Here is a 24324-nt window from a genome sequence, read left to right as displayed (position 1 = left end):
GTAACGAGCTCACCTAAAAGCTGCTCCACTCTGACATTTTTTGTGACAAAATTACTTTCTCTTGGGATTTCATGAACTGTCTTCCACAGCCGAATCTAGCTGTGAGCCAAATGCCACCTGAATCACCTGAAGACATGCTTAAACGTCCAGGCTCAGGCAGAGGGACTTGATGACACTGAGTCCTTAATCGAATCGTCCTTCTTTGTATTAAGCTACATTTCTGTAATCTGCATCACCCATCTGCTACGGACTGGCTCATGTCCACAACCCTCAAACTACTCTTGGTGCCAGAGTTCGACTAAAGTCCTTTGCCCACTCTCAGCAAAGCCCTCAGCTCTGCAGAGAGCATCACAGACTAACCCCTACTGTATCATTTCCAATCTAGTTCTTTATGCAAATTAAGTAGCTTATTTCTGATACTCCATCTCTAGTCCCAGAGTTACACTTGCATAATAATCTTGGTCACCGATTGCTAAATGTGTCATGCTCTTCTAAAATTTCAGTGAGCAGCCTGAAGCCTACAGAGACCACTGGATTAAAATGTCCAATTATTAGACTCTTCATATTGAAAATGGCTGCACGTTTAATCAAACGCCTCATTTCCATGTGCCACATATTTACAATTACAGCCACAACATATATGAATAAACCACCGTCAGTGTTCAACTATAGATGAACAGATTTTAATTGTGCTGTCACGTTATTTTAATGTTTGTGCTATTCTTGCTAATGGAAAGCACATTGAATTGTGCTATACAAATAAAGCGACCTGGCCTCTCCATTAATCATGCACCAACAAATGTGCTTTTCAAATCTAGCTGCATCCACCGAAATTTACTTTTTACCCATTTGGTTAAAAGTTCTGAGTAGAAACAGCACCAATTTTGACAAACATGCTAAAAAGGTTCTGTTTTATAAGATTGGCTAAGTTTAAGAACATGTTACATTTTCAACAAGAAAAAAAAGTTCCTATAAGGCTTTATGTATCTCTAATATTAAAACGTCACCAGTCAGTTACCCTGCTAATGGAGTAAATAAGGCTGTTTTATCTCAGGAGGGAAGGTCAAAATTAAAACTCGATTTTTTACACAAACAGAATGTACTGGCCATAAAGATTAGAGCCTCTCAGTAATCTAGAACCAGATTGCATTTTCTGCTCTCCAGTGCCTTTAGGGAATAATGAACTATCACCATTAGCATGATATTATCATTTGGGCCTGTCTGTATTTCAGCAAAGAGAACGTATGCATTATGATGCTCTACGTGAAACCAAACATCATCCCTGTTCAGGCTAAACCAATTAGGAAAGAGTTGAACTTCATTTGTGTTTGCGTCATCTCATCTCATCAATCTAGAGTGCGGAGGGGCTCGGACCTCCCTGACGTGAAGGAGAATAACCTGGTTCGGTTCTCCGACTGCTCCTTTTTAGCTCCCACACTTCTCCTGAGGATTGTAATGGGAGGACAAGGAGTGAAGCCTGTTAGCTGCTCTTTCCACCCTTCTCATTCAGTTAAAGGACAGATTCATGAGCTGTGCTACTGTCGGCCAATCAACCTCTGAGCAATGAGCAGACGTTAGACTGCATTCACACTTGAGGATCTCTATGCTTTCTCCGACTAACTGGATTGCAGAAAATGTGGTAAAAACTCCTTCAGTGGCAGTGTTGGGCAAGTTACTTCAAAATCATTACATTACAATATTACTGGTTTTAAAATGTAAGGCATTACACTACTTTTGCATTACTCTAAGTTACTTTCACCAAAACAACTTCAATATGAATCTGGTAATCTGATGCTCAGTGAGCTCATGACATATATGTGGAAGGTGATGTGGTGTCTGAGCTAGGATTGCTGTTAAAACAGTCAGATATAATAACAGTGCTTTAAAATGATTGTTTAAATAAAAGCAACAACAATCTGTACTCTCAGCACGCTGCCATCTTATATTAACTGAGCAGGGAGTGAGGTGGTGGGGGCTCCAAGCCTATATTTGACTTGGTCCCCAAATGCCTTGACACGGCCCTGGATGTGGGACTGACTTCTGGGGTGATCTGATTCTATCACTAGTATAAATATTAAATGCTTATGTATATTATTGCTTTTCACTGGTAAAAATGTGTATTGGGGATAAATCTGCCTACTTTTTTTCTTTTCAAGTGCTTAGTTTTGTTTTCTTGATTTTATTTGAATACCTTCCTGCCCTTTCTCTCTCTAACCTTCCTGCATGCTGCATGTTTTCTCCGTCTTCCAGAAAAACTGTTTCCTAGATTTCCTGCTTTCTAACTAATCAGCCAAGGGGATCTACCGAACGCAAAAAAAAAAAAAAAAAAAAAAAAAAAGCTTAATATGAGCTGCGCTGCAGCAGCAACGAGTTGAAATCACCGGGGCACAGATTATGAACTCAGCTGAAAAGAAACATGAAGTACCAGAGAATATGGGCTGATGTAAACGATCGCAAACAAATTACTTTGTTTTGGTGGAGCCATTTTGTGAATATAACAGCGGTCGTGCAGGACGCAGCTGGAGTATTTGAGCCGTTACCGCTGCGTCCTCTCTGCTCATAGAATGCCTGCAAAGCTGAGTCCATAAATGACGTCATATATGTGGATACTGGATCTTTTTTCAGGCTTCCCGCAATTTGAATTTTTAGGAAACCCACATCTTGATTCTGGGTTTAAAAATGCATTGTAATTACTGCGTTACTGACAGTTGTACCGAGTAAATATTACAATTTTTTTTCTCCCTGTAATGCCTTACATTACCACATTACAGCAAAAAGCAATTCATTACAGTAATTAATTACTTTTGTACTGCGTTACTCCCAACACTGTTCAGTGGCAGGGATAATGGCATACTTAACACTTGCAACAGCTTGTTTAAGCTCATTTTTTTCCCTCATGCTAGGCATTTTTCTACTCACCCCAATCTATATGCCAGCAGCTTGTTCCCATGACGATCCCTTCCTGACAAATCTCTTCAAACACATCAGGATGCAGTTTAGCACTAGAGCTCACCATGTTAGCATGAAGCTGATAGTGTGGGTGAAGCTTTGAGGCAAGTTTCTCTTGAAATTACAAATGACTGAGCCACACTGGTGTGCATGGTGTGTGATTCACTGTTAACCCTTCCACCATGTTCTTCCATACTTCTCCTAGGACTCAAATACAATACAATGACAAATATAAACCATCATGATGTTGCTTTTCGTGCCTTGTGTGAGCTCTAAACCATTGCTGATAGGGCTGTTGCGGTAACCGCAAAAATGAAATATCGCAATATGAAGAAACCCACCGCGCTGCATCATGGGCCACCGCGATTACTGAACTTGGTTCAACTCAATGATGCATGTAGAGAAGGATGGCTGCACTGGTATCAAAACGAAACGTTACTTCGCTCCTTTGGGAGCACTTTGGTTTTCAGTACGTCAGCTGCTGCGCAGCCAGAGTCCTTAGCCGAGACAGAGCTGCCACCAGCGGCAAAAAAATAAATAAATAAATGCGCTGCTGAAGTCCCGGACAAGCACTGCTTCTGCAACCGTCCCGAAGAGAGTTTGAGCCGAGCTGGAGCTCATTCGCTACCTGCAGGAGGAATGCATCCACCCTAAAGAAACCCCCCTGACATGGTGGAGCAACAACCGGGAGAGATTCCCTTTGCTCGCCAGTCGCACGCAGGTACGTGTGCGTTAGTGCAACGAGCGCATCATCCGAGAGGGTTTTCAGTGTTGCTGGAAATGTTGCCACCCCTCTCAGATCCTCTCTCAAACCGTATATAGTTATCATGCTGGTTTTCCTTGTAGGTAACAAGGACGTGACCGAGCTATAAATCACCGTCATTCGTGTGTGTGAAAGTGAAATGATAGTGTGCCCGCCCCCCGGCGCGCGCGCGCCCGGTACATGTAATTTTTTATGCTTGATTTTAAACAACTAAACAAAATGGGGACTTGTTTCTTATTTGTTAGATGCTGCAGCCAAATTTGCATTTAAAAGTTTAACCTTCTCCTGAATTTTGTTTTTAAGTTCAGTCGGACTCCGACTGTCGGAGAAACAAACTGCGATCTGTGTTGTTACTGCTCTTTGATCTGTATTCAGTGAAGTGTTATAAAAGAAGGCACGGCAATTTTTTACCTTTTTTAAATGTGTAAACATTATGTTTAGATAGTGCTGCAATAAAAAAAGGACTGCAATAATATCGCACACCGCAATATTAAGCCACCCTGAATCACCGCAGGAGGAATTCCTCAACCGCGACAGCCCTAATTGCTGACCTATCATACTATAATAAACATACAGGGAGTGCAGAATTATTAGGCAAGTTGTATTTTTGAGGAATAATTTTATTATTGAACAACAACCATGTTCTCAATGAACCCAAACAACTCATTAATATCAAAGCTGAATGTTTTTGGAAGTAGATTTTAGTTTGTTTTTAGTTTTAGCTATTTTAGTGGGATATCTGTGTGTGCAGGTGACAATTACTGTGCATAATTATTAGGCAACTTAACAAAAAACAAATATATACTAGGGCTGCACGATATTAGGAAAACCTGCGATATTCGATAACAGTGCTTAATATTGCGATATCGATATTACTCACGATAAATGAACAAATACTAAAGTATGCTGTGTTGATGTCGTCTGGCGTCTGACGTCTGCTCTGGGTTCAAAGCAAACAAAAACTAATGCATGAATTCCATTACAACATAACATTTTCATTGCAAAATTATGCAGCTGCACCTGCTACTGTATTAGCAGCAAAACAACAAACTGCATGCATGCAGTTTCTCAGTGACTTTAAAACATCACCACCACCATAAAACTTTTTCTGATGCTCCACATACAGAAAAATATCCCTTACCAGGGTTTTTTGAATAAATTAAAAAATATCTGAAAATAAGTTTAAATGTTAAATAATAGCTAACATCACTTACATGCAACAGCAAATTCTCTCATTGCTACTGAACATTTTCTCCACTTATGTGGTTATGATATAAGGCTGTTGCTGCAGTTGGGAAGTGATCTGTGCTGGGCCAAACTAGGAGAATATTAAGATTTTCTGAGGGAAAGAGAAAAACAATTGTCTACCTTTCAGAAGAGGAACTGGCAAAAAAACTACATGGAAAATATGTGAAAATGTCTGTTTTTAACCCCAAATTGAACAAGTTTACCTAGATCTTAAAAAGCAGCTCAGATGATGAAACTGCAACTATGATTCTGATAACAAGCTAACAAATTGAACTAGCTCCTCTAAGATAACCGGCTAGCAGAGCTTCAGACTGACAGTTTATGTGCAGCAGCAAATCAACTATCCTGATTAACAAGGTTATAAAAGCTCATAAATGAAAAATCACTTTGATGTGTGGGGGAACTTTTCCAGGCCCTCTTTAGCAGGGTGGGACTGGGAGGAGAGTGCTGTAGCCTTTTAGCTGGAAGCTATCCGGAGCCTGGGGCTAACGTCACCACCCGGTGGAACACTAGCGACATGGAGGTAGGTGGGTTTTTTCACCGGCATGTGTCGGGTCGGGGGAGAGGTCCTACCTCAAGTGGAGGAGTTTAAGTATCTCGGGGTCTTGTTCACGAGTGAGGGTAGGAGGGATCGGGAGATCGACAGGCGGATTGGTTCGGCGTCTGCAGTGATGCGGACGCTGAGCCGATCTGTCGTGGGGAAGAGGGAGCTGAGCCAGAAAGCCAGGCTCTCGATTTACCGGTCGATCTACGTCCCAATCCTCACCTATGGTCATGAGCTTTGGGTAATGACCGAAAGAACGAGATCGCGGATACAAGCGGCCGAAATGAGTTTCCTCCGTAGGGTGGCCGGGCTCAGCCTTAGAGATAGGGTGAGGAGCTCGGACATTCGGGAGGGACTCGGAGTAGAACCGCTGCTCCTCCGGATCGAAAGGAGCCAGTTGAGGTGGTTTGGGCATCTGGTCAGGATGCCTCCTGGACGCCTCCCCGGGGAGGTGTTTCGGGCATGTCCTGCCGGCAGAAGGCCCCCGGGTCGACCCAGGACACGTTGGAGAAGTTACATCTCCAATCTGGTCCGGGAACGCCTTGGGGTCCTGCCGGAGGAGCTGGTGGACAAGGCCGGGGAGAGGACGGCCTGGAGCTCCCTAGTTGGGATGCTGCCCCCGCGACCCGGACCCGGATAAGCGGAGGAAGACGACGACGACGATGTGTCGGAGTCAGCCCGGTTGTTATCAGCTGCTTACCGACACCGAGCGGACTCACATTCACGTTTGAAAGCAGCGCTGATTCCAGAAACCTCAGCACAAAGTGCGTTCGTTAATCTGAGCCAGAAAGACGAACAAGGGAAGCGAGCGTCAGCGGAAAGTGGAGATAGTGGAATTTTGGGGTAAAGGGGGCGGGCCTATTACGTGAACGGACCCATCTGACTGGCTGCATATCAGAAGGGCTACATTTGATTGGTCAAATAATACTTCCGCGTAAAAAACAGAGCTGTTTTACAAAAAGTTGATGTATGACACAGATGGAAATGTTTAAACCAAACATTTATCGCCGTTTTTGACATGCTTTGCGATGGGCCTATCGCGCGTCCTGTTATCGTGATGACGGTAATTTTTCGATATATTGTGCAGCCCTAATATATACCATTTCAATTATTTATTTTTACCAGTAAAACCAATATAATATCTCCACATTCCCAAATAAACATTTCTGACATTCAAAAACAATACAAAAACAAATCAGCGACCAATATAGCCACCTTTCTTTGCAAGGACACTCAAAAGCCTGCCATCCATGGATTCTGTCAGTGTTTTGATCTGATCACCATCAACACTGCGTGCAGCAGCAACCACAGCCTCCCAGACACTGTTCAGAGAGGTGTACTCTTTTCAACCTTGTAAATCTCACATTTGATGATGGACCACAGGTTCTCAATGGGGTTCAGATCAGGTGAACAAGGAGGCCATGTCATTAGTTTTTCTGCTTTTATACCCTTTCTTGCCAGCCACGCTGTGGAGTACAAGGACGCACGCGTGTGATGGAGCATTGTCCTGCATGAAAATCATGTTTTTCTTGAAGGACGCAGACTTCTTCCTGTACCACTGCTTGAAGAAGGTGTCTTCCAGAAACTGGCAGTACGACTGGGAGTTGAGCTTGACTCCATCCTCAACCCGAAAAGGCCCCACAAGCTCATCTTTGATGATACCAGCCCAAACCAGTACTCCACCTCCACCTTGCTAGCGTCTGAGTCGGACTGGAGCTCTCTGCCCTTTACCAATCCAGCCACGGGCCCATCCAGACTCACTCTCATTTCATCAGTCCATAAAACCTTAGAAAAATCAATCTTGAGATATTTCTTGGCCCAGTCTTGACGTTTCAGCTTGTGTGTCTTGTTCAGTGGTGGTCGTCTTTCAGCCTTTCTTACCTTGGCCGTGTCTCTGAGTATTGCACACCTTGTGCTTTTGGGCACTCCAGTGATGTTGCAGCTCTGAAATATGGCCAAACTGGTAGCAAGTGGCATCTTGGCAGCTGCACGCTTGACTTTTCTCAGTTCATGGGCAGTTATTTTGCGCCTTGGTTTTTCCACACACTCCTTACGACCCTGTTGACTATTTTGAATAAAACGCTTGATTGTTCGATGATCACGCTTCAGAAGCTTTGCAATTTTAAGACTGCTGCATCCCTCTGCAAGATATCTCACTATTTTTGACTTTTCTGAGCCTGACAAGTCCTTCTTTTGACCCATTTTGCCAAAGGAAAGGAAGTTACCTAATAATTATGCACACCTGATATAGGGTGTTGATGTCATTAGACCACACCCCTTCTCATTACAGATATGCACATCACCTAATATGCTTAACTGGCAGTAGGCTTTCGAGCCTATACAGCTTGGAGTAAGACAACATGCATGAAGAGAGAAGAGCAGAGGAGAAAGTACACAGCCCAGTGGAGATCCTGTGCTAATAGTCTTAGCGGTGGAAACATTCTTCCCCAGCTGCACACACTGCCTACGGTCCGTCAGGAAGTCAGTGATCCACCTGTAGGTGGAGTTGGGTACGTTGAGCATGGAGAGCTTGACCTGGAGCAGAGCAGGGAGGATGGTGTTGAACACAGAGCTGAAGTCCACAAACAGGATCCTAGCGTATGTTCCCGGGGAGTCCAGGTGCTGCAGGATGAAGTGGAGGGCCAGGTTGATGGCGTCGTCTACAGACCTATTGGCTCTGTATGCGAACTGCAGAGGGTCCAGGAGGGGGAGGTGAAGGACTTGAGATGAGGGAGGACCAGGTGCTCAAAAGACTTCATGACTACAGACGTCAGCGCCACAGGCCTGTAATCATTCAGTCCAGTGATACGGGGTTTCTTAGGGACAGGGACAATGGTGGACAGCTTAAAGCAGGCTGGAACATGGCAGGACTCCAAGGAGATGTTAAAGATGTCCGTGAAGATTGGACACAGTACCTCTGCGCAGTGTCTCAGGGTAGCAGGGGAGACACCGTCCGGGCCCGGGGACTTCCGTGGGTTTTGCTTAAGGAAAACCCTAAGCACATCCTCTTCTGTCACTGAGAAGTCAGTGGAGGGGGAGGGGTGGTCAGCGGGGACTGTACTATTCACAGTGGTGGAGGTGGTGGAGGACGCATGTGACACCAGAGTGGCTGAAGAAACCTGTGCAGTAGGGGGTGTGGGGGATGGGTGTTGCATTTCAAACCTTGCATAAAAGGAGTTAAGTTGTTCAGCCAGTTGTAGATCGTCAGCAGCATGTTGGGCTCTAGGCTTGTAGTTGGTGATTTGCCTGAGCCCTCTCCACACAGAGGCGGTGTCATTGTCAGAGAACTGCTCCTTTAGACGCATATTGTACCGGGATCTCGCCTTCTTCAACTCTTTTGAGAACTGGTACTTAGCGCCCTTGTAGCTTTCTCTGCCCTTGGCTCTGTGGGCTGCTTCTTTCTCCCTCCTCAGCTGTCTCAGTTTGGGTGTGAACCAGGGCTTATCGTTGTTAAAAGTGACCCTGGATTTTGTTGGAATAATAGTGTTCTCACAGAATTTTATGTATGACGTCACAGTGTCTGTATATTCATCCAAGTTGTCTGTGGCAGATCCACACATGTTCCAGTATATTGTGTCCAGACACATGCGAAGCTCCTCCACAGCCTCGCAGGTCCACTTCTTAGAAGTTCTCACTGCAGGTTTGGAGAGCTTCAGCATCTGCCTATATGAGGGGATGAGGTGAATCATGGCGTGGTCGGAGAAGCCGAGAGCAGCTTGCTGCACGGCTCGATAAGCTCCACTGACTGTGGTGTAGCAGTGGTCCAGCGTGTTCTGCTCTCTTGTCGGGCATTTAACAAACTGTCTGTACTTAGGCAGTTCCTGGCTCAGATTTACCTTGTTAAAGTCACCGAGGATAATAACTAGAGAGTCCGGAAAGGTCTGTTCCACACTTAGGATCTGCTCCGCGAGCGCACGTTGAGCCTCGTGCACGTCCGCGCCAGAAGGGATGTAAACAGCAGCCAGAATGAATGAAGCAAACTCACGTGGGGAGTAGAATGACTTACAGTTTATGAAGAGGAATTCCAGGGCAGGAGAGCAGTACTGGGAGATCACAGTCACATCCGAACACCAGGCATTGTTGATGTAGAAGCAGACACCTCCACCTTTTGTCTTTCCTCCGGATAAGATCCGCTGTCTGTCTGCGCGGAGGAGCTGGAATCCCTCCAAATGGAGCGCGCAATCCGGGGTCTGCTCGTTGAGCCACGTCTCCGTGAAGCATAAGACAGAAGAGGAAGAAAAGTCTCTGTTTCGTCTCATCAGCAATGCCAGTTCATCCGTCTTGTTGTTAAGTGAGCGGACATTGGAGAGGAAGATCCCAGGTAAGGGCGTACGTGAGCTGCGTCTTCGTAGACGCACGAGCACTCCGCACGATTCCCTCTCCTACGGCGTCTCACTTTCTTAATTAAAAAGTGGACCAAATCCGCCACACCCACTAAAAAAAACTGGAAGTAGGTCCGTCGGCGTTGATGTTCTGATGTTTAGAAGCTCTTCACGGGTGTAAGAGCACGCGGACACACAATTTGCAGACAAAAACAAACAAAACACGACGCACGTTAGCACCAGGCAGGCGAACCCGGAAGACCACCACAGAGATCTGGTCCAAAATTTCTGCGGGTCCTTGCCAGTGGCTCATCAGTTTGTGGGACAGGCCCGACTTCCGGGTCGGGCAGTAGACCCAAACCTTGTCCCCCAAAGCTAATGAGGGTCCATGAGCTCTGGAGTCGTACGCCCTCTTCTGGCGAGCTCCAGCCACTAGCAAGGTGGTCCGGGCCAGCTGGTGGACTTCTTCCATCCGCTCCTTTAGGCATCGCACATAATCCAGTTCGCCCAAGGACACAACAGCAGAACTCTCTGTCCGGAGCTGGAATCGAACCTGCAACCTTCAGATTACTGGACAACCCGCTCAACCTGTTTAGTTACTGCTGCCCCAAGTAAGAGATTAAGGCAACTGAAACACCAGTAAAGTGTCTTAAAACATCTGTAGATGTGGTATTAATATGACAGGCAACACTGTCCAAACATCCCAAGGAGCAAACACTGCTGACTCTGAGCTGTGATTTACACTCCCTGAGCATTAAACTCATGATCAGTGTGGTAGCTTTAGCTGTCCAAAGACTGAGGACTAGCTCTTTTTAATTTCTGCAACAGTGGAATGGCTCAAACTTGGTGCATAGTACTCCTACAGACTGTATATGAGTGAATCCATCTCACACAGTAAAAACAACACTATTTATAATGTCATTAGGAAAAGATAAATCTCGCATAAAGACTAGCGGAGGGTCTCTCTTTTGCTCTTTTCCCATCATGCTGTTTATTTTCCTTTCACACAAGATCGGAGTCCATATTGACAGGCTAATACAGGGACTGGAATTGATGCTAATGCAGCCACCACTTCCTCCTTGCTGATGTATAGGTAGTCACACTGTGAAGACAAATTGTGGAGTCTGTAAACGCAAAGAGATTCATTCATGCTTGAATGGATAAACGTATGATGCAGGCCGAAGTCCAATCAGCACTTCCAGGCAGCACCAGTGCTTTCTTTAAGTTGTAATCAAGTAAATGAGCCCATAACTCCCAGTGTTAATCAATGAAGCTGTTTGCTGCACAAGATGAAAGTATATGTAAACAGAGCTGATGAATTATGATGTAGATTACACAGCCTGAGTCAGTGGAGGGGTTGATTACTTTTTCCTTGGTGCAATAGTCAATAGTCAAATAAAATTTGGCTTCAACAATTGTCCCTGCGTATGTGATGCAGTTCAAATGTGTAAAACATGGATGATTGGGGTGGGTTTGTAGTTTTGTTTCCATAAAATAAGTCACTGAGTTGAGTACAGCTCATAGGCAAAGTAAATATTATTACTTGGTATATTTTATCTTTAATTGTCATTTAAAGGTGTGGTTCACTGAAAAACACAATCTAATCATTATTTGTGATTATAATTTTCCCTCTGAGTGTTTCATGCTGGCTAAATATGAAAACAGTAACTACACCTATCTCCTGCATTAGCTTCTGATAGAAAATAGATGGTGAAACTCCATCCATCCATTTTCATCCGCTTATCCGGAGTCCGATCACGGGGGCAGTAGCCTAAGGCGAGAGGCCCAGATTTCCCTCTCCCCAGACACTTGGGCCAGCTCCTCTGGGGAAATCCCAAGGCGTTCCCTGGTCAGGTGAGAGACATAGTCCCTCCACCATGTCCTGGGTCTACCTTTCAGTCTCCTCCCGGTTGGACGTGTCCGGAAAACCTCACCAGGGAGGCATCCAGGAGGCATCCTGACGATGCCCGAGCCAACTCAACTGGCTCCTCTCGATGTGGAGGAGCAGTGGGTCTACTCCGAGCCCCTCCCGAATGACTGAGCTTCTCACCCTATCTCTAAGGGAGAGCCCAGCCACTCTTCGGAGAAAACTCATTTTGACTGCTTGTATCCGCGATCTCGTTCTTTCGGTCACTACCCAAAGCTCATGACCATAGGTGAGGGTAGGAACGTAGATCGACCGGTAAATCGAGAGCTTCGCCTTCTGACTCAGCTCTCTCTTCACCACGACAGACCGGTACAATGCCCGCATCACTGCAGAAGCAGCACCAATCCGCCTATCGATCTCACACTCCAGTTTTCCCTCACTCGTGAACAAGACCCCGAGATACTTAAACTCCTCCACTTGGGGCAGGACCTCATCCCTGACCCGGAGGAGGCATTCTACCCTTTTGTGAATCAAGACCATGGTCTCAGATTTAGAGGAGCTGAATCTCATCCCAGCTGCTTCACACTCGGCTGCGAACTGCTCCAGCGAAAGCTGACAATCACGTTCTGATGAAGCCAGCAGGACCACATCATCTGCAAAAAGCAGAGACCTGATCCTCAAGCCACCAAAACGGATGACCTCCACACCTTGGCTGCTGCGCCTAGAAATCCTGCCCATAAAGGTTATGAACAGAATCGGTGACAAAGGGCAGCCTTGGCGGAGTCCAACTCTCACTGGGAACGAGCCCGACTTACTGCCGGCAATGCGGACCAAGCTCTGACACCGGTAATACAGGGACCTTACAGCCTGTATCAGAAAGCCTGGTATCCCATACTCCCGGAGTACCCCCCACAGGGTCCCTCAAGGGACGCGGTCAAACGCCTTCTCCAAATCCAAAAAACACATGTAGACTGGTTGGGCAAATTCCCATGCACCCTCCAGGATCCCCCTAAGGGTATAGAGCTGGTCCAGTGTTCCACGGCCAGGACGAAAACCACATTGCTCCTCCTGAATCTGAGGTTCAACAATCCGATGGACCCTCCTCTCCAGAACCCCTGAATAGACCTTACCAGGAAGGCTCAGGAGTGTGATCCCCCTGTAGTTGGAACACACCCTGCGGTCCCCCTTTTTAAATAAAGGGACCATCACACCGGTCTGCCAGTCCAGTGGGACTGCCCCCAATGTCCACGCGATATTGCAGAGCCGTGTCAGCCAACACAGCCCCACAACATTCAGAGCCTTAAGGAACTCCGAGGGGATCTCATCCACCCCTGGAGCCTTGCCACAGAGGAGCTCTTTAACCACCTCAGTGACCTCAGAGATTTGAGAGGCCAACGCAAAGTCCCCAGACTCTGCTTCCTCACTGGAAGACATGTTGGTGGGATTGAGGAAGTCTTCAAAGTATTCTGCCCACCGATCCACAACGTCCTGAGTAGAGGTCAGCAGCACACTGTCTCCACTATAGATAGTGTTGGTAGCGCACTGCTTTCCCCCCTGCGGCGCCGGATGGTGGACCAGAATCTCCTCGAAGCCATACGGAAGTCTTGCTCCATGGTCTCACCAAACTCCTCCCATGCCCGGGTTTTTGCCTTGGTGACCACCCGAGTCATGTTCCGCTTGGACTGCCAGTACCCGTCAGCTGCCTCTGGAATCCCACAGGCCAAAAAGACCTGATAGGACTCTTTCTTCAGCTTGACAGCATCCCTAACCGCCGGTGTCCACCAGCGGGTTCGGGGGTTGCCACCACGACAGGCACCGACGATCCTGCGACCACAGTTCCGGTCGGACGTCTCAACAATGGAGGCGCGGAACAGGGTCAATTCAGACTCAATGTCCCCCGCCTCCCCCGGAACATTTTGTAAGTTCTGTCGGAGGTGGTAATTGAAGCTCCTTCTGACAGGAGACTCTGCCAGACGTTCCCAGCAGACCCTCGCAATACGTTTGGGCCTGCCTTGTCTGACCGAGGATGTCTTTATTAAATATTTATTTTAAAAAGATGCAAAAAATAAGCTTCTTTAATTTTCATGTTTCATTAGAGATTAAATCTTTTGTTGCTGTTTTTGTTCCGGGGAATAGCTTATCCCTCCTTTTGTTGTGGTTATTTTTAAGTAAGGCCTATTATTATACAGTGGTGTGAAAAACGATTTGCCCCCTCCCTAATTTCTTATTCTTTTGCATGTTTGTCACACAAAATGTTTCTGATCATCAAACACATTTAACCAATAGTCAAAGATAACACAAGTAAACACAAAATGCAGTTTTGAAATTATGGTTTTTATTATTTTGGGGAGAGAACAAAATTCAAACCTACATTGCCCTGTGTGAAAAAGCAATTGCCCCCTGAACCTAATAACTGGTTGGGCCTCCATTAGCAGCAATAACTGCAATCAAGCATTTGCGAAAACTTGCTACGAGTCTTTTACAGCGCTCTGGAGGAATTTTGGCCCACTCATCTTTGCAGAATTGTTGTAATTCAGCTTTATTTGAGGGTTTTCTAGCATGAACCGCCTTTTTAAGGTCATGCCATAGCATCTCAATAGGATTCAGGTCAGGAATTTGACTAGGCCACTCCAAAGTCTTCATTTTGTTGTTCTTCAGCCATTCAGAGGTGGATTTGCTGGTGTGTTTTGGGTCCTTGTCCTGCTGCAGCACCCAAGATCGCTTCAGCTTTAGTTGACGAACAGATGGCCGGACATTCTCCTTCAGGATGTTTTGGTAGACAGTAGAATTCATGGTTCCATTTATCACAGCATGCCTTCCAGTTCCTGAAGCAGCAAAACAACCCCAGACCATCACACTACCACCACCATATTTTACTGTTGGTACGATGTTCTTTGTCTGAAATGCTGTGTTACTTCTACGCCAGGTGTAACGGGATATTTGCCTTCCAAAAGGTTCAACTTTTGTCTCATCAGTCCACAAGGTGTTTTCCCAAAAGTATTGGCAATCATTGAGATGTTTCTTAGCAAAATTGAGACGAGCCCTAAAGTTCTTTTTGCTTAACAGTGGTTTGCATCTTGGAAATCTGCCATGCAGGCCATTTTTGCCCAGTCTCTCTCTTATGGTGGAGTCGTGAACACTGACCTTAACTGAGGCAAGTGAGGCCTGCAGTTCTTTAGAAGTTGTCCTGGGGTCTTTAGTGACCTCTCGGATGAGTTGTCTCTGCGCTCTTGGGGTAATTTTGGTCGGCCGCCCACTCCTGGGAAGGTTCACTACTGTTCCATGTTGTTGCCATTTGTGGATAATGGCTCTCACTGTGGTTCGCTGGAGTCCCAAAGCTTTAGAAATAGCTTTATAACCTTTACCAGTCTGATAGATCTCAATTACTTTTGTTCTCATTTGTTCTTGAATTTCTTTGGATCTTGGCATGATGACTAGCTTTTGAGGTGCTTTTGCTCTACTTCTCTGTGTCAGGCAGCTACTGTTTAAGTGATTTCTTGATAGAAACAGGTGTGGCAGTAATCAGGCTTGGGGGTGGCTACAGAAATTGAAGTCAGGTGTGAAACACCACAGTTGGGTTATATTTTAACAAGGGGGGCAATTACTGTTTCACACAGGGCAATGTAGGTCTGGATTTTGTTCTCTCCCTAAATAATAAAAACCATCATTTCAAAACTGCATTTTGTGTTTACTTGTGTTATCTTTGACTAATGGTTAAATGTGTTTGATGATCAGAAACATTTTGTGTGCATGCAAAAGAATAAGAAATCAGGAAGAGGGCAAATAGTTTTTCACACCACTGTAGATATGAGACAATACACAGTGATATGAGACAATACACAGTGTTGAAGATTATAAAGGGGATATGTTCAACAGAGCCGAGAGTAAGGAGTGCAGCTGTTAATGAGGTGTTACAGTGAATGCTTATTTTCTAATTTGATGCCTCGCTGGGTCCATCAAGTTTCACTGAGCTGGCTTGTATTAGCTTAATAAACAAAATTGCCATTAAAAACTGGAGATGTGAGGGCCAGCCGTGAGCCTGCATAAGGGTGACGCTGAATTTGTATTTGTAAATCACATTCAGTTGTCAGTCAAAGCAAAAGTCACATTATGACACGGATCAGGGGGCTTTGTATTGGCTGGTTCAAGGACTGTGGGCGATGTTAATTAGGGTGTCTAATATTGGAAGTATCTGCTGCACTTCAGTGGTGTGAGAATGCAGAAGTGGCAGCCTCAATGTGTTTGGGCAAGCCTATTGTACAAATTCATTTTGCCTCAGATTACCAAACTCAGTGGTCACAATGAGACAGAAACCCAATATTAACACAAGTGAAAGATCCAAAGGTTTAGTATTCCTGGAAAGACTGCATATAAATCACTACTTTTTATGTGCACAAGATCTTCTATTGAGAAATTATATTATAGCTTTTTGGTCTGATAATAAAAAGTGCAATCTTACGCAACTTTGAAAGATCTTATTCTATAAGATAGCACAAGAGATTTGTTGTAACTCAATATCTGTGAAACTGTTGTAGGGTGATTAGCTGTAGCGTCATTGTTGAATCAAGGTGACACCACAACTTTAGCAGTTGTAGACACGTGAAATAATTCTGTTCTTATGGTTTCAGTGAAATCTGTTGAGTGGTTCATGAGTGTTTAAAAACAATACAGTTATAACTTACCTGGCCATGGCCACACCAAACACACATCCACCAACTGTGGACCAGAAACCCACCCAGCCAGCATTCACCTGGGTGGAAAAAAAGTAGGATGATAGGTCAAAACAGAAGACAGGAGAGGGAGAGCAGAGCAGAGCAGAGCAGCAGTGGCGGTTTTACCATTAGGCATAGGTCGGCGGCCGCCTTGGGCCCCCTTGTGTTGGGGGGACCCCCTAGCCCTGACCGCCGGCACCCCTCTGTTAATGCCACAATGGACTATTCATTTAAGACGGCGATGCATAAACAGGAAGCGATTGGTAGTCATACCACTCCAATCCAGTTGGTGGCAGTAATGCACCAAATTGTTGTTTGCCAAGCACCATAAGACCATAAATAAGAAGAAGAAGAGAGGCGGGAGCGTTCGTAACAAACTCGAAGCAGTAGTCAAAACATTAAGCATGAACTGGAGTTATCCTAGTGGCTCCAATAAGAGAAAGAAGCAGCTTGCTTTAAAAAAGATTTTATCTTCATTTCCAAAAGTGATGTCGTTTTCTATGTAAACATCAAAGGAAGCAGAAAGGAATGACAATGGAAAATGTTTAAAGGGAGGAAAACATAGATCGAAATGGAAAATAGAAGAAGAAAAAAAGAAAGGCAGAAGCACAGGAGCACTGACAGGAAAAAGAAAGCAGAGAAAATATTGAAGGCGCTTAAAGGGAGAGAAAGACAGGAAAAAAGAGGAGGACTAATAAAAAGGGAAAATAACTCATGTCAGAAGAGGGGAGAGTTTCGCAAATCCAGTTAAAGGTGAGGTTGTCCAAATTTTTGTGTAAGGGGCCCCATGTCTGTGTTTGCCTTGGGCCCCCAAATTGCTAAATTCGCCACTGCAGAGCAGTTGCCTTTCCATCACGGTACCAGGTCAAGTGTTTTGCTTGGCTGTGTGGCAGGTGTGTATGTTGTTGTCCTGACCTATTTAAAGGAATGCAATCCAACACATACACACAGAGGGAAGAATTATATGGCCAAGGGACTGCTACAGAATCAAGAAGAGGTTAATGCTGATTGTGTGGCAGTGGCACACACATACCGACACAACCAATCAGTGTGAAATACCCCGAAGAAAACCTCACAGTGCCAATGACAGTCTCTTAAAGCCAATAACTCACATTCGACCAAATCAAACCAGATGGAGGACAGGACAGCAAAGGAACGGAATCAACAGCAGGACTGGATGCTTTTGTTTAATCACACTTTGCACCAACATGTCAGGAAAGTCTCTCATAAACCAAAGTTGACTCCCAAAGGTATCAAATGTAACACGTGTTCTGGCTCGAGGCGTGGTAAATGTTAGAACACCATTATGTTTGATCTAAACGACCTTTCTGGAGTCTTCTGTGTGGATCAGATTTCTGTAATACAGTAAATACTTAACAGCATGTGTGCTTCAATACCATGCTGTTGGTTTTCTGATGGGTTAAGCTACATCAATCGAAAGATTTCTAAGGTGTATAATTACCGATTAGTTTAAAGACCAATTTAGGAAGCCAACTATCAATTGCGTTCCAAAACGTTCTAAATCTAAAAAGTGTATCATGTTCAGTGATGGGGTTGGAGGTAATTAAGCAGGGTATTCTTAGTGCCTTGGAAAGGGCAGATTTGAAGCTGAATCTTTTCTGCTATATTGCAAGTGTGTTAATAAGCTGACGATGACTGAAACTATAAAAACCAGAGCTCTCGGCTACGGATCTGTTTATGTGTTTGTTTTCCTTAATTGCTTCTCCTTTTTAAACCAACAGAAATCTTATCCTTGCTTTACTGCATCATGATCTTCCGTCTCAGAGAGTGAGAAACTTTAATATCCATACACCATCTTTAATAGTGAAAATGTGTTCAATGGCAAAAAAGACTTAGTGTTCTAGTAAAGGTGAAATAAATGGTGTTCAGGAAGTGTTTTTTATGGATTTAAAAAATGTTAAACCAAAGAAGCTAAGACACATTAGATCCGCATTCTAGGCCTTTGAATAGTAAATTGGTCTCCATTAAAGCAAAGGCTACATATGACTGATGAGCACACTAGAGCACCTGTTTCCTGGAATGTATTTATTATGTTGATTGTGAGCCCTGTGCTCAGTGATTCTATCTGCAGGTCTCACATAATCTACCTGTAAAATACACACACATGTTCCCAAGTGTCAGAGGTGCAGCACTTTAACAGGATCTTTATTTATAAAAGCTACTGATACTGTGTTTACGCTGAACCCCATACAATTATAGTAATAAATGATGGTGAGTGTCACAGAAGAATGAGGTGCAGGAAGTCTCTTCCTAGCACTCCACGATGGCTTCAACTAGTCTCTGACCCCATTGGTGGTACTCATAAACAAGATGTCTGGGTGTAGTCATGAAGAGGAGGGTGGCAGGTTTGGAAACTTAAGCATGATCTCAGCTTTTTGCAGATAATTTGATTCTGTTGCCATCTTTAAGCCAATATTTTCAGCATGGACCAGGGCAGCTTGAACCCAAGATTAAAATCTGAGGCCATGTCAAGCAGATATAAACAGGTAAGATGTTTCCTCCTGGTCTGGGGACGACTCTTTACCTCAAGCAGAGAACTTCTAATATTTTGATGATTTTCATGAGTGATGGTAGTATGTAGTGAGAAACAGATCAAGGCACTGTCTTCAGTGATGACAGCATTGATTTGGTTGGCAGTGGTGAAAAAGGATATGACCAAAAACTATAACAATCTTGAATCTCGTGCCTACGTTCCAACCATCACTTCTATACCCGAGATCAGGATTGTGACAAAAGGAGTGAGATACAAGCTGCTGAAATAAGCTTTCTCCATATGGTGGCTGGGCTTAGAGAGCTGCAGGAGCTCTGGGCAGAGCTGTTGCTCTTTCGCATCAAAACGAGTCAGCTGAGGTGGTTCATAAATCTAAATAGGATGCTACCAGGTCAACTCAACTCAAATTTATTCGTATAGGGCCTTACAGACATAAAGTAAGCCACCAAGGCACTTTACAGAAACAATAAGACCATAAAGCAAACATTTAAAACAAGAATAAAAACACAACAATAAAAATAAACTAAGATAGGTAAATGCCAAGTCAAAAAAGCAGGATTTCAGCCTTGTTAAAAAACCGCCACAGAGGTAGATGCCCTTATGAAATAGAGAAGCTCATTCCAGAGCTTTGGGGCTGTTACCATGAAGCCCTATCTCCCATCATCTTCGTGCGTGACCTTGGGACTGAGAGCAACAAGAGGCCCTCCGAGCTGGGACAGAAGGCCGGATGTTGCCAGGTAAGGTGGTGTCAGTCCATGCAGTGTTTTAGAAACCAGTAAATGGATCTTAAAACAAATTCTAACGGCAACGAGCAGCTAGTGTAAAGCTTGGTTTATGCTTGACGCATTCACTTTCCGCTTGGTGATGCGGCTCGCGGATGGAACGTGCTTCACAACTTGCAGCATTTATGGTTCATGCGGCTTGTCTCTGCGGTGAGCCAATATTCTCCCAAACTGTAGGGGGCAGCATGGAGCTCTACGGCATGCATCCAACACTACACCGTAGTAGAAGTAAAAATTACTGTTGTTTACAACATGGCATTCCAGCATTTTTTTAACAGCATCCTCGTCTTTTCCGACAGTGCAAGCTATTTCTCTCCAAGAATTATTAACAACATGTTGATCCTTTGAGAGCTGAATCATACAAATGTCTGTATTCACGAACCTCTGCCATAACTAGTTCTTGCCAGTCTGCCATGTTTTTCCGCGTCCGACCGTCTGGCATGGTTAGAAAATTTCCTAGGTGCGCGGTGCAGAAAGATTGGGCCGTGCAGAGGCGCGGTGGAGGGGCGTGGTTGTTAAAATGAAACAATTTTGCCGCACGGAGCCGTGTGAACCTCGCGGACGCGTCAAGCATAAACCAAGCTTAAGGCTGCCAGAGTCGAGATAATGTGGTCATATTTTATTTTGCCTTCTAAAAATCTGGCTGCAGCACTTTGCACCAGCTACCACCTGGCTAGAGTAACCTGGCTCACATCAAAAAAGACCATGTTCCAGTAGTCCAGACGTACTGTAACAAAGGCATGAACTACAGTCTTGGCCTCGACAGGAATGGGTTCACCTTAGACAGGTGACGCAGGCGATGAAAGGAGGACGAAACCACTCTGTTAATGTGGGTGTCAAAGCAGGGGACACCATCCAGCTTCATACCAAGATTAGCTGCTGATGCACTCAGCTGACCATTGAACACCCCACAGTCAACCCTATGGAAACTTGGTCCAAACAACACTGCCTCAGGCTTCTGCTTGTTGAGGCACAGGAAGTTTCCAGACAAACATGTCCTCAACCTCGGCCAAGCACTCCAAAAAGTTGTTAATGGAGAGATCACCTGACTTGTCCAGGTCACCGCTCTCTAGAGCAGGGGTGTCAAATCCTGGTCCTGGAGGGCTGGTATCCTGCATGTTTTAGTTGTTTCCCTGCTCCAACACACCTGATTTCAATTAACAGGCCTCTGCAGAGCGTGAATCAAGTGTGTTGGAACAGGTAAAAAACTAAAACATGGTGGATAGCGACCCTCGAGGACCTGGATTGGGCACTCTTGTGGTTTTACAGGCAGATCCGGAAAAACTGAAAAGGCTCCAGAACTTGCTGGAAGGATTATATTTCAGCTCTGGTTTGGGAGGTCAGGAGAGTGATTTCCTGGACCTGTTTCCCCTGACCTTGAAAAAATAGCAAAAGACATGACCCCTTCTCCTGTTAGCGTGGCATTTTATCAAATGTGTATCTAATGTTAAGTTTCTTATGCTCTCTCTTTGCCTGTAAGGAGAAACAAATGTTAGAGTGTGGAAAAAACAAGCAGAAAACTCATTCAGATGTAAATACCCCTGAAAACTCAAATAATGGCCTCACCCAACCACTACTTTTGATGTTTTACAATCTTGTGAAAAGGTGCATCATTTTATAGCATAGCTATAGTTTTGCATTATTTCCTCATAGTTTCCACACAATTGCTGGCATGTAACTCAAAAGGAACTACAAAGGTGTCCTTGCATTAATAAAATGATCTTTGGTTTGACTTATTTGAGTGCCAAACTCATTACCACTGTGGCTGGTGACGTGTAACGGCATTGAGACGTACTTTTCAGTGATTCTTGCAGAAGCCTTCCCGTATGACAATCAAATCAAATCAAAGATACTTTATTAATCCCAGAGGGAAAATAGAGTTTCAGTACACACAATTCAGATATCAGACATACATGGGCAAGACACTTGACAAGAATTGGTGACTGTGGTCATTCGCAACCCTGAGCCTTCATAGAGAAAAGAGGGTTACATGAGGATTGGTTCAGGTGGGGGGGGGATGAAAGGCACTTCACAGCGACCCTCCCACCAGGAGGGCAGCTTTGCTCTGCAAAAAACACCTCAACAGATATGCAACAGACCAGACAACACAACATAACATGAGACTCCAATAGGAAGGTGGGTGGGGGGGTGGGGGTGGGGGGGCTGGGATCTTGTTTTCCCCAGCAAGAGCAGCCATCTACGGCGCCCAGCCACTGAAGCCACAGGTGGGAGGGAGATCTCGGGAGAAGCGCAGAGCACATTGACTCCTGCAAGTTGATAACCTCGCCAGGCTGAAGTCCACTAGCCTGGCAAGCCAGACTAAATAAATGTATTATTTAGTCTGGCCACGCTCCATTGACGGCTCTCAGTTGTGGGGTGAGTTCTACCTTTGTCTTTCAAACGGATTCCACTGGACAATGAATGTGACATACTCTTGTTTCACTCTGTTGCATCATCCCACCCACCAGGCATATAGAGTGCCCTGATTGGCCCACAAAGCAGATAAAGCTCTGTGATTTGTTCACTAAGCAGATAGAGCACTATGATTGGCCCACCATTGTGGACCAATCCCAGCTCTTTATGTGTTTGAAACCCCTCTAGAGAGCTGTGATTGGCTAGCCAGAGTCCTGGTAGGAGCTGCGGAGGATCCAATGGAGCGTGCCTAGACCAAACTTTGCAAAGCAAGAATTTGGTCTAGTTCACTAGGCTAGGTTTTCACAGCATCTGTCTGCATTCCTTCGTGGGGGTTCCTTGCTAGCCTCTCAAGGCTGCTCGGGCGTCAGATTCGGATAACAAGAATTTGTTTGGGTCAGGCTGAGATAATTTTCCTCTCTGCCTTCAGTCTTTAAACTGATCATTCCAGTCCTTCAGTGAAGATATTTTGGGTTTTCAAACTTGTCCATACCGTCCGGTGACACTCTCCGAGATGACATCCATTTTGCGCACTAATACCGGTATCGCAGCTAGAACATTGTCCAGCTTACGATTCACCTCGAGCAACGTCCCAGTCCGCAAAGTCTCCACACGGATGGTGCTTTCCGTGGGTGCGGGTCGCCCTCCAATCGTTCCCGTCTTCCCAAATTTCCAGAAAACCAGATATCCTCCCACTCCAATCAGGAGAAATTCAGTGATCATCAGGCCGAATATCCACACGTCTTCGATGTCCTCAATGGACAGCTGGGAGAGGCATATGATCTTCCATTCCCTCCAGGAATCCAGCATATACCCCGCCGGGTGTGTCCCTTGTGGACATGTGGGAGCCCCCTGCTCCATTCTCATTGTTGAAAAAATCTTATCAATCGTGTTGAATGACCAGTTTATCAAATCCATGGTTAAAAAAAAGGGGTTTTTCAGAAGAAATGTAGAGAAGCGCTCTGTGGGCAGACAGGACAAAGAGCCTTGGGGAAAAAAAGATAAGGGAGCAAAAAGAGAAGCGTCTGTACTCTGCGAGTGCCAGGAAGACAAAAAAGAGACCCCTCTCCAACCAACTTTATCTATTTTTGAAAAGTACAAAAACTTTGGGTTTGCATGTGTACCTGCTAAGTTAGTGTTCAGCTTAAGTTGTCTGAATCTACCCATCATTTACAAATAACACATTTGTTCTTAAAAGCTAAAAACAAATTGTGTTCAGAGCAGTAGCTTCATGCTTTTCTTTGTCAGGCCTGGTTAAAACCATGACTTCGCCTCCTGGTGAGCTATTTCCAAGCCATCAGATCCCTGTGTGCCTCTGCTCCCCCTCTTGTCATTTATAAAATCAATCTCTGTAACTCCATAATCAATCCTGGTGCAGTTCCAGGTCATTTAGTGCAGTCTCACATCTCAGTGTGACAGCGGAGAGCTGCTTTAGAGCATCAAAGTCTTTGACTTCTATAGAGAAACTTTTATGTGCCTTGAAGTCAGTCTGTACGGTTTACTTCTAAAATACATTTGAGACACACTGTCAAAAACTTGGAATGATGTTTTCCGGATGCAGTAATAACAAAAAAGGGAACAGCAATATTTGTGTCATCCAATGACAACTGATGGCTCTTGCTGCTTCAGGGACATCATTGTCACGTCTCTATCAGACTTGGTGTGTAGCCCAGAAAACAGATGACAGAGTCGTCTGTATTTTTCAGGAAAACTCTGATGTGAAGGAAAACCGCTGAATAAGATGGAATAAAATGTGAAAACCAAATGAGGTAAAGAAAAGCTATTCGTAGGAGTGGGTATTATTCGACATGTGAAACACAAAGGTCAAAGTGAGAATAAGTGGCACGGAGCAGAAAGACAAATTATTGGCTCAAAGACTATGAAGCAATTATCAGCAATGAAAAGGAAAACAGAGGTGTACTCATCTGTCTGTGAGTGAACCAGCCTATAATAGGTAATTACCCACTTGCACACAAAAATTGACAAATTATTGGAGAGCATGGGGAAATTAGCAGAAAGTGGGAAATTGCTGGCTTCCCATCAATGCTCAGTGTTGTGGCCTGGAACTCTACCTGCCTGGTTTACATGCAGGGGAAGAGAAATAGTAATAATAACCTGGGTTGTATGTTGTGCCATTATTAGGAGATAGTTATGTTTCAACAAGGTTTTTGGATCTGACAGAATTTTAAAAAAGCATGCAGCAAATAGGAAAA

At 44.8% G+C, this 24324-nt stretch overlaps 1 protein-coding gene across 1 annotated transcript in view; it reads right to left on the bottom strand.

Annotated features, from left to right (window-relative positions):
* Nucleotides 1–24324, bottom strand: part of slc49a4 (solute carrier family 49 member 4) — a 78207-nt gene that overhangs the window by 20661 nt on the left and 33222 nt on the right. Inside the window, exon 6 of the mRNA XM_015965914.3 lies at nt 16376–16443. Within this exon, the coding sequence (XP_015821400.1) occupies nt 16376–16443 (68 nt within the window). The remainder of the gene's footprint in view (nt 1–16375; nt 16444–24324) is intronic.

The sequence above is a fragment of the Nothobranchius furzeri genome, chromosome 14, assembly GCF_043380555.1.
Source record: "Nothobranchius furzeri strain GRZ-AD chromosome 14, NfurGRZ-RIMD1, whole genome shotgun sequence".
Taxonomy (NCBI): Eukaryota; Metazoa; Chordata; class Actinopteri; order Cyprinodontiformes; family Nothobranchiidae; genus Nothobranchius; species Nothobranchius furzeri.
Note: the sequence above shows the minus strand (reverse complement) of the source record. Positions and strands in the feature narration are given on the sequence as shown.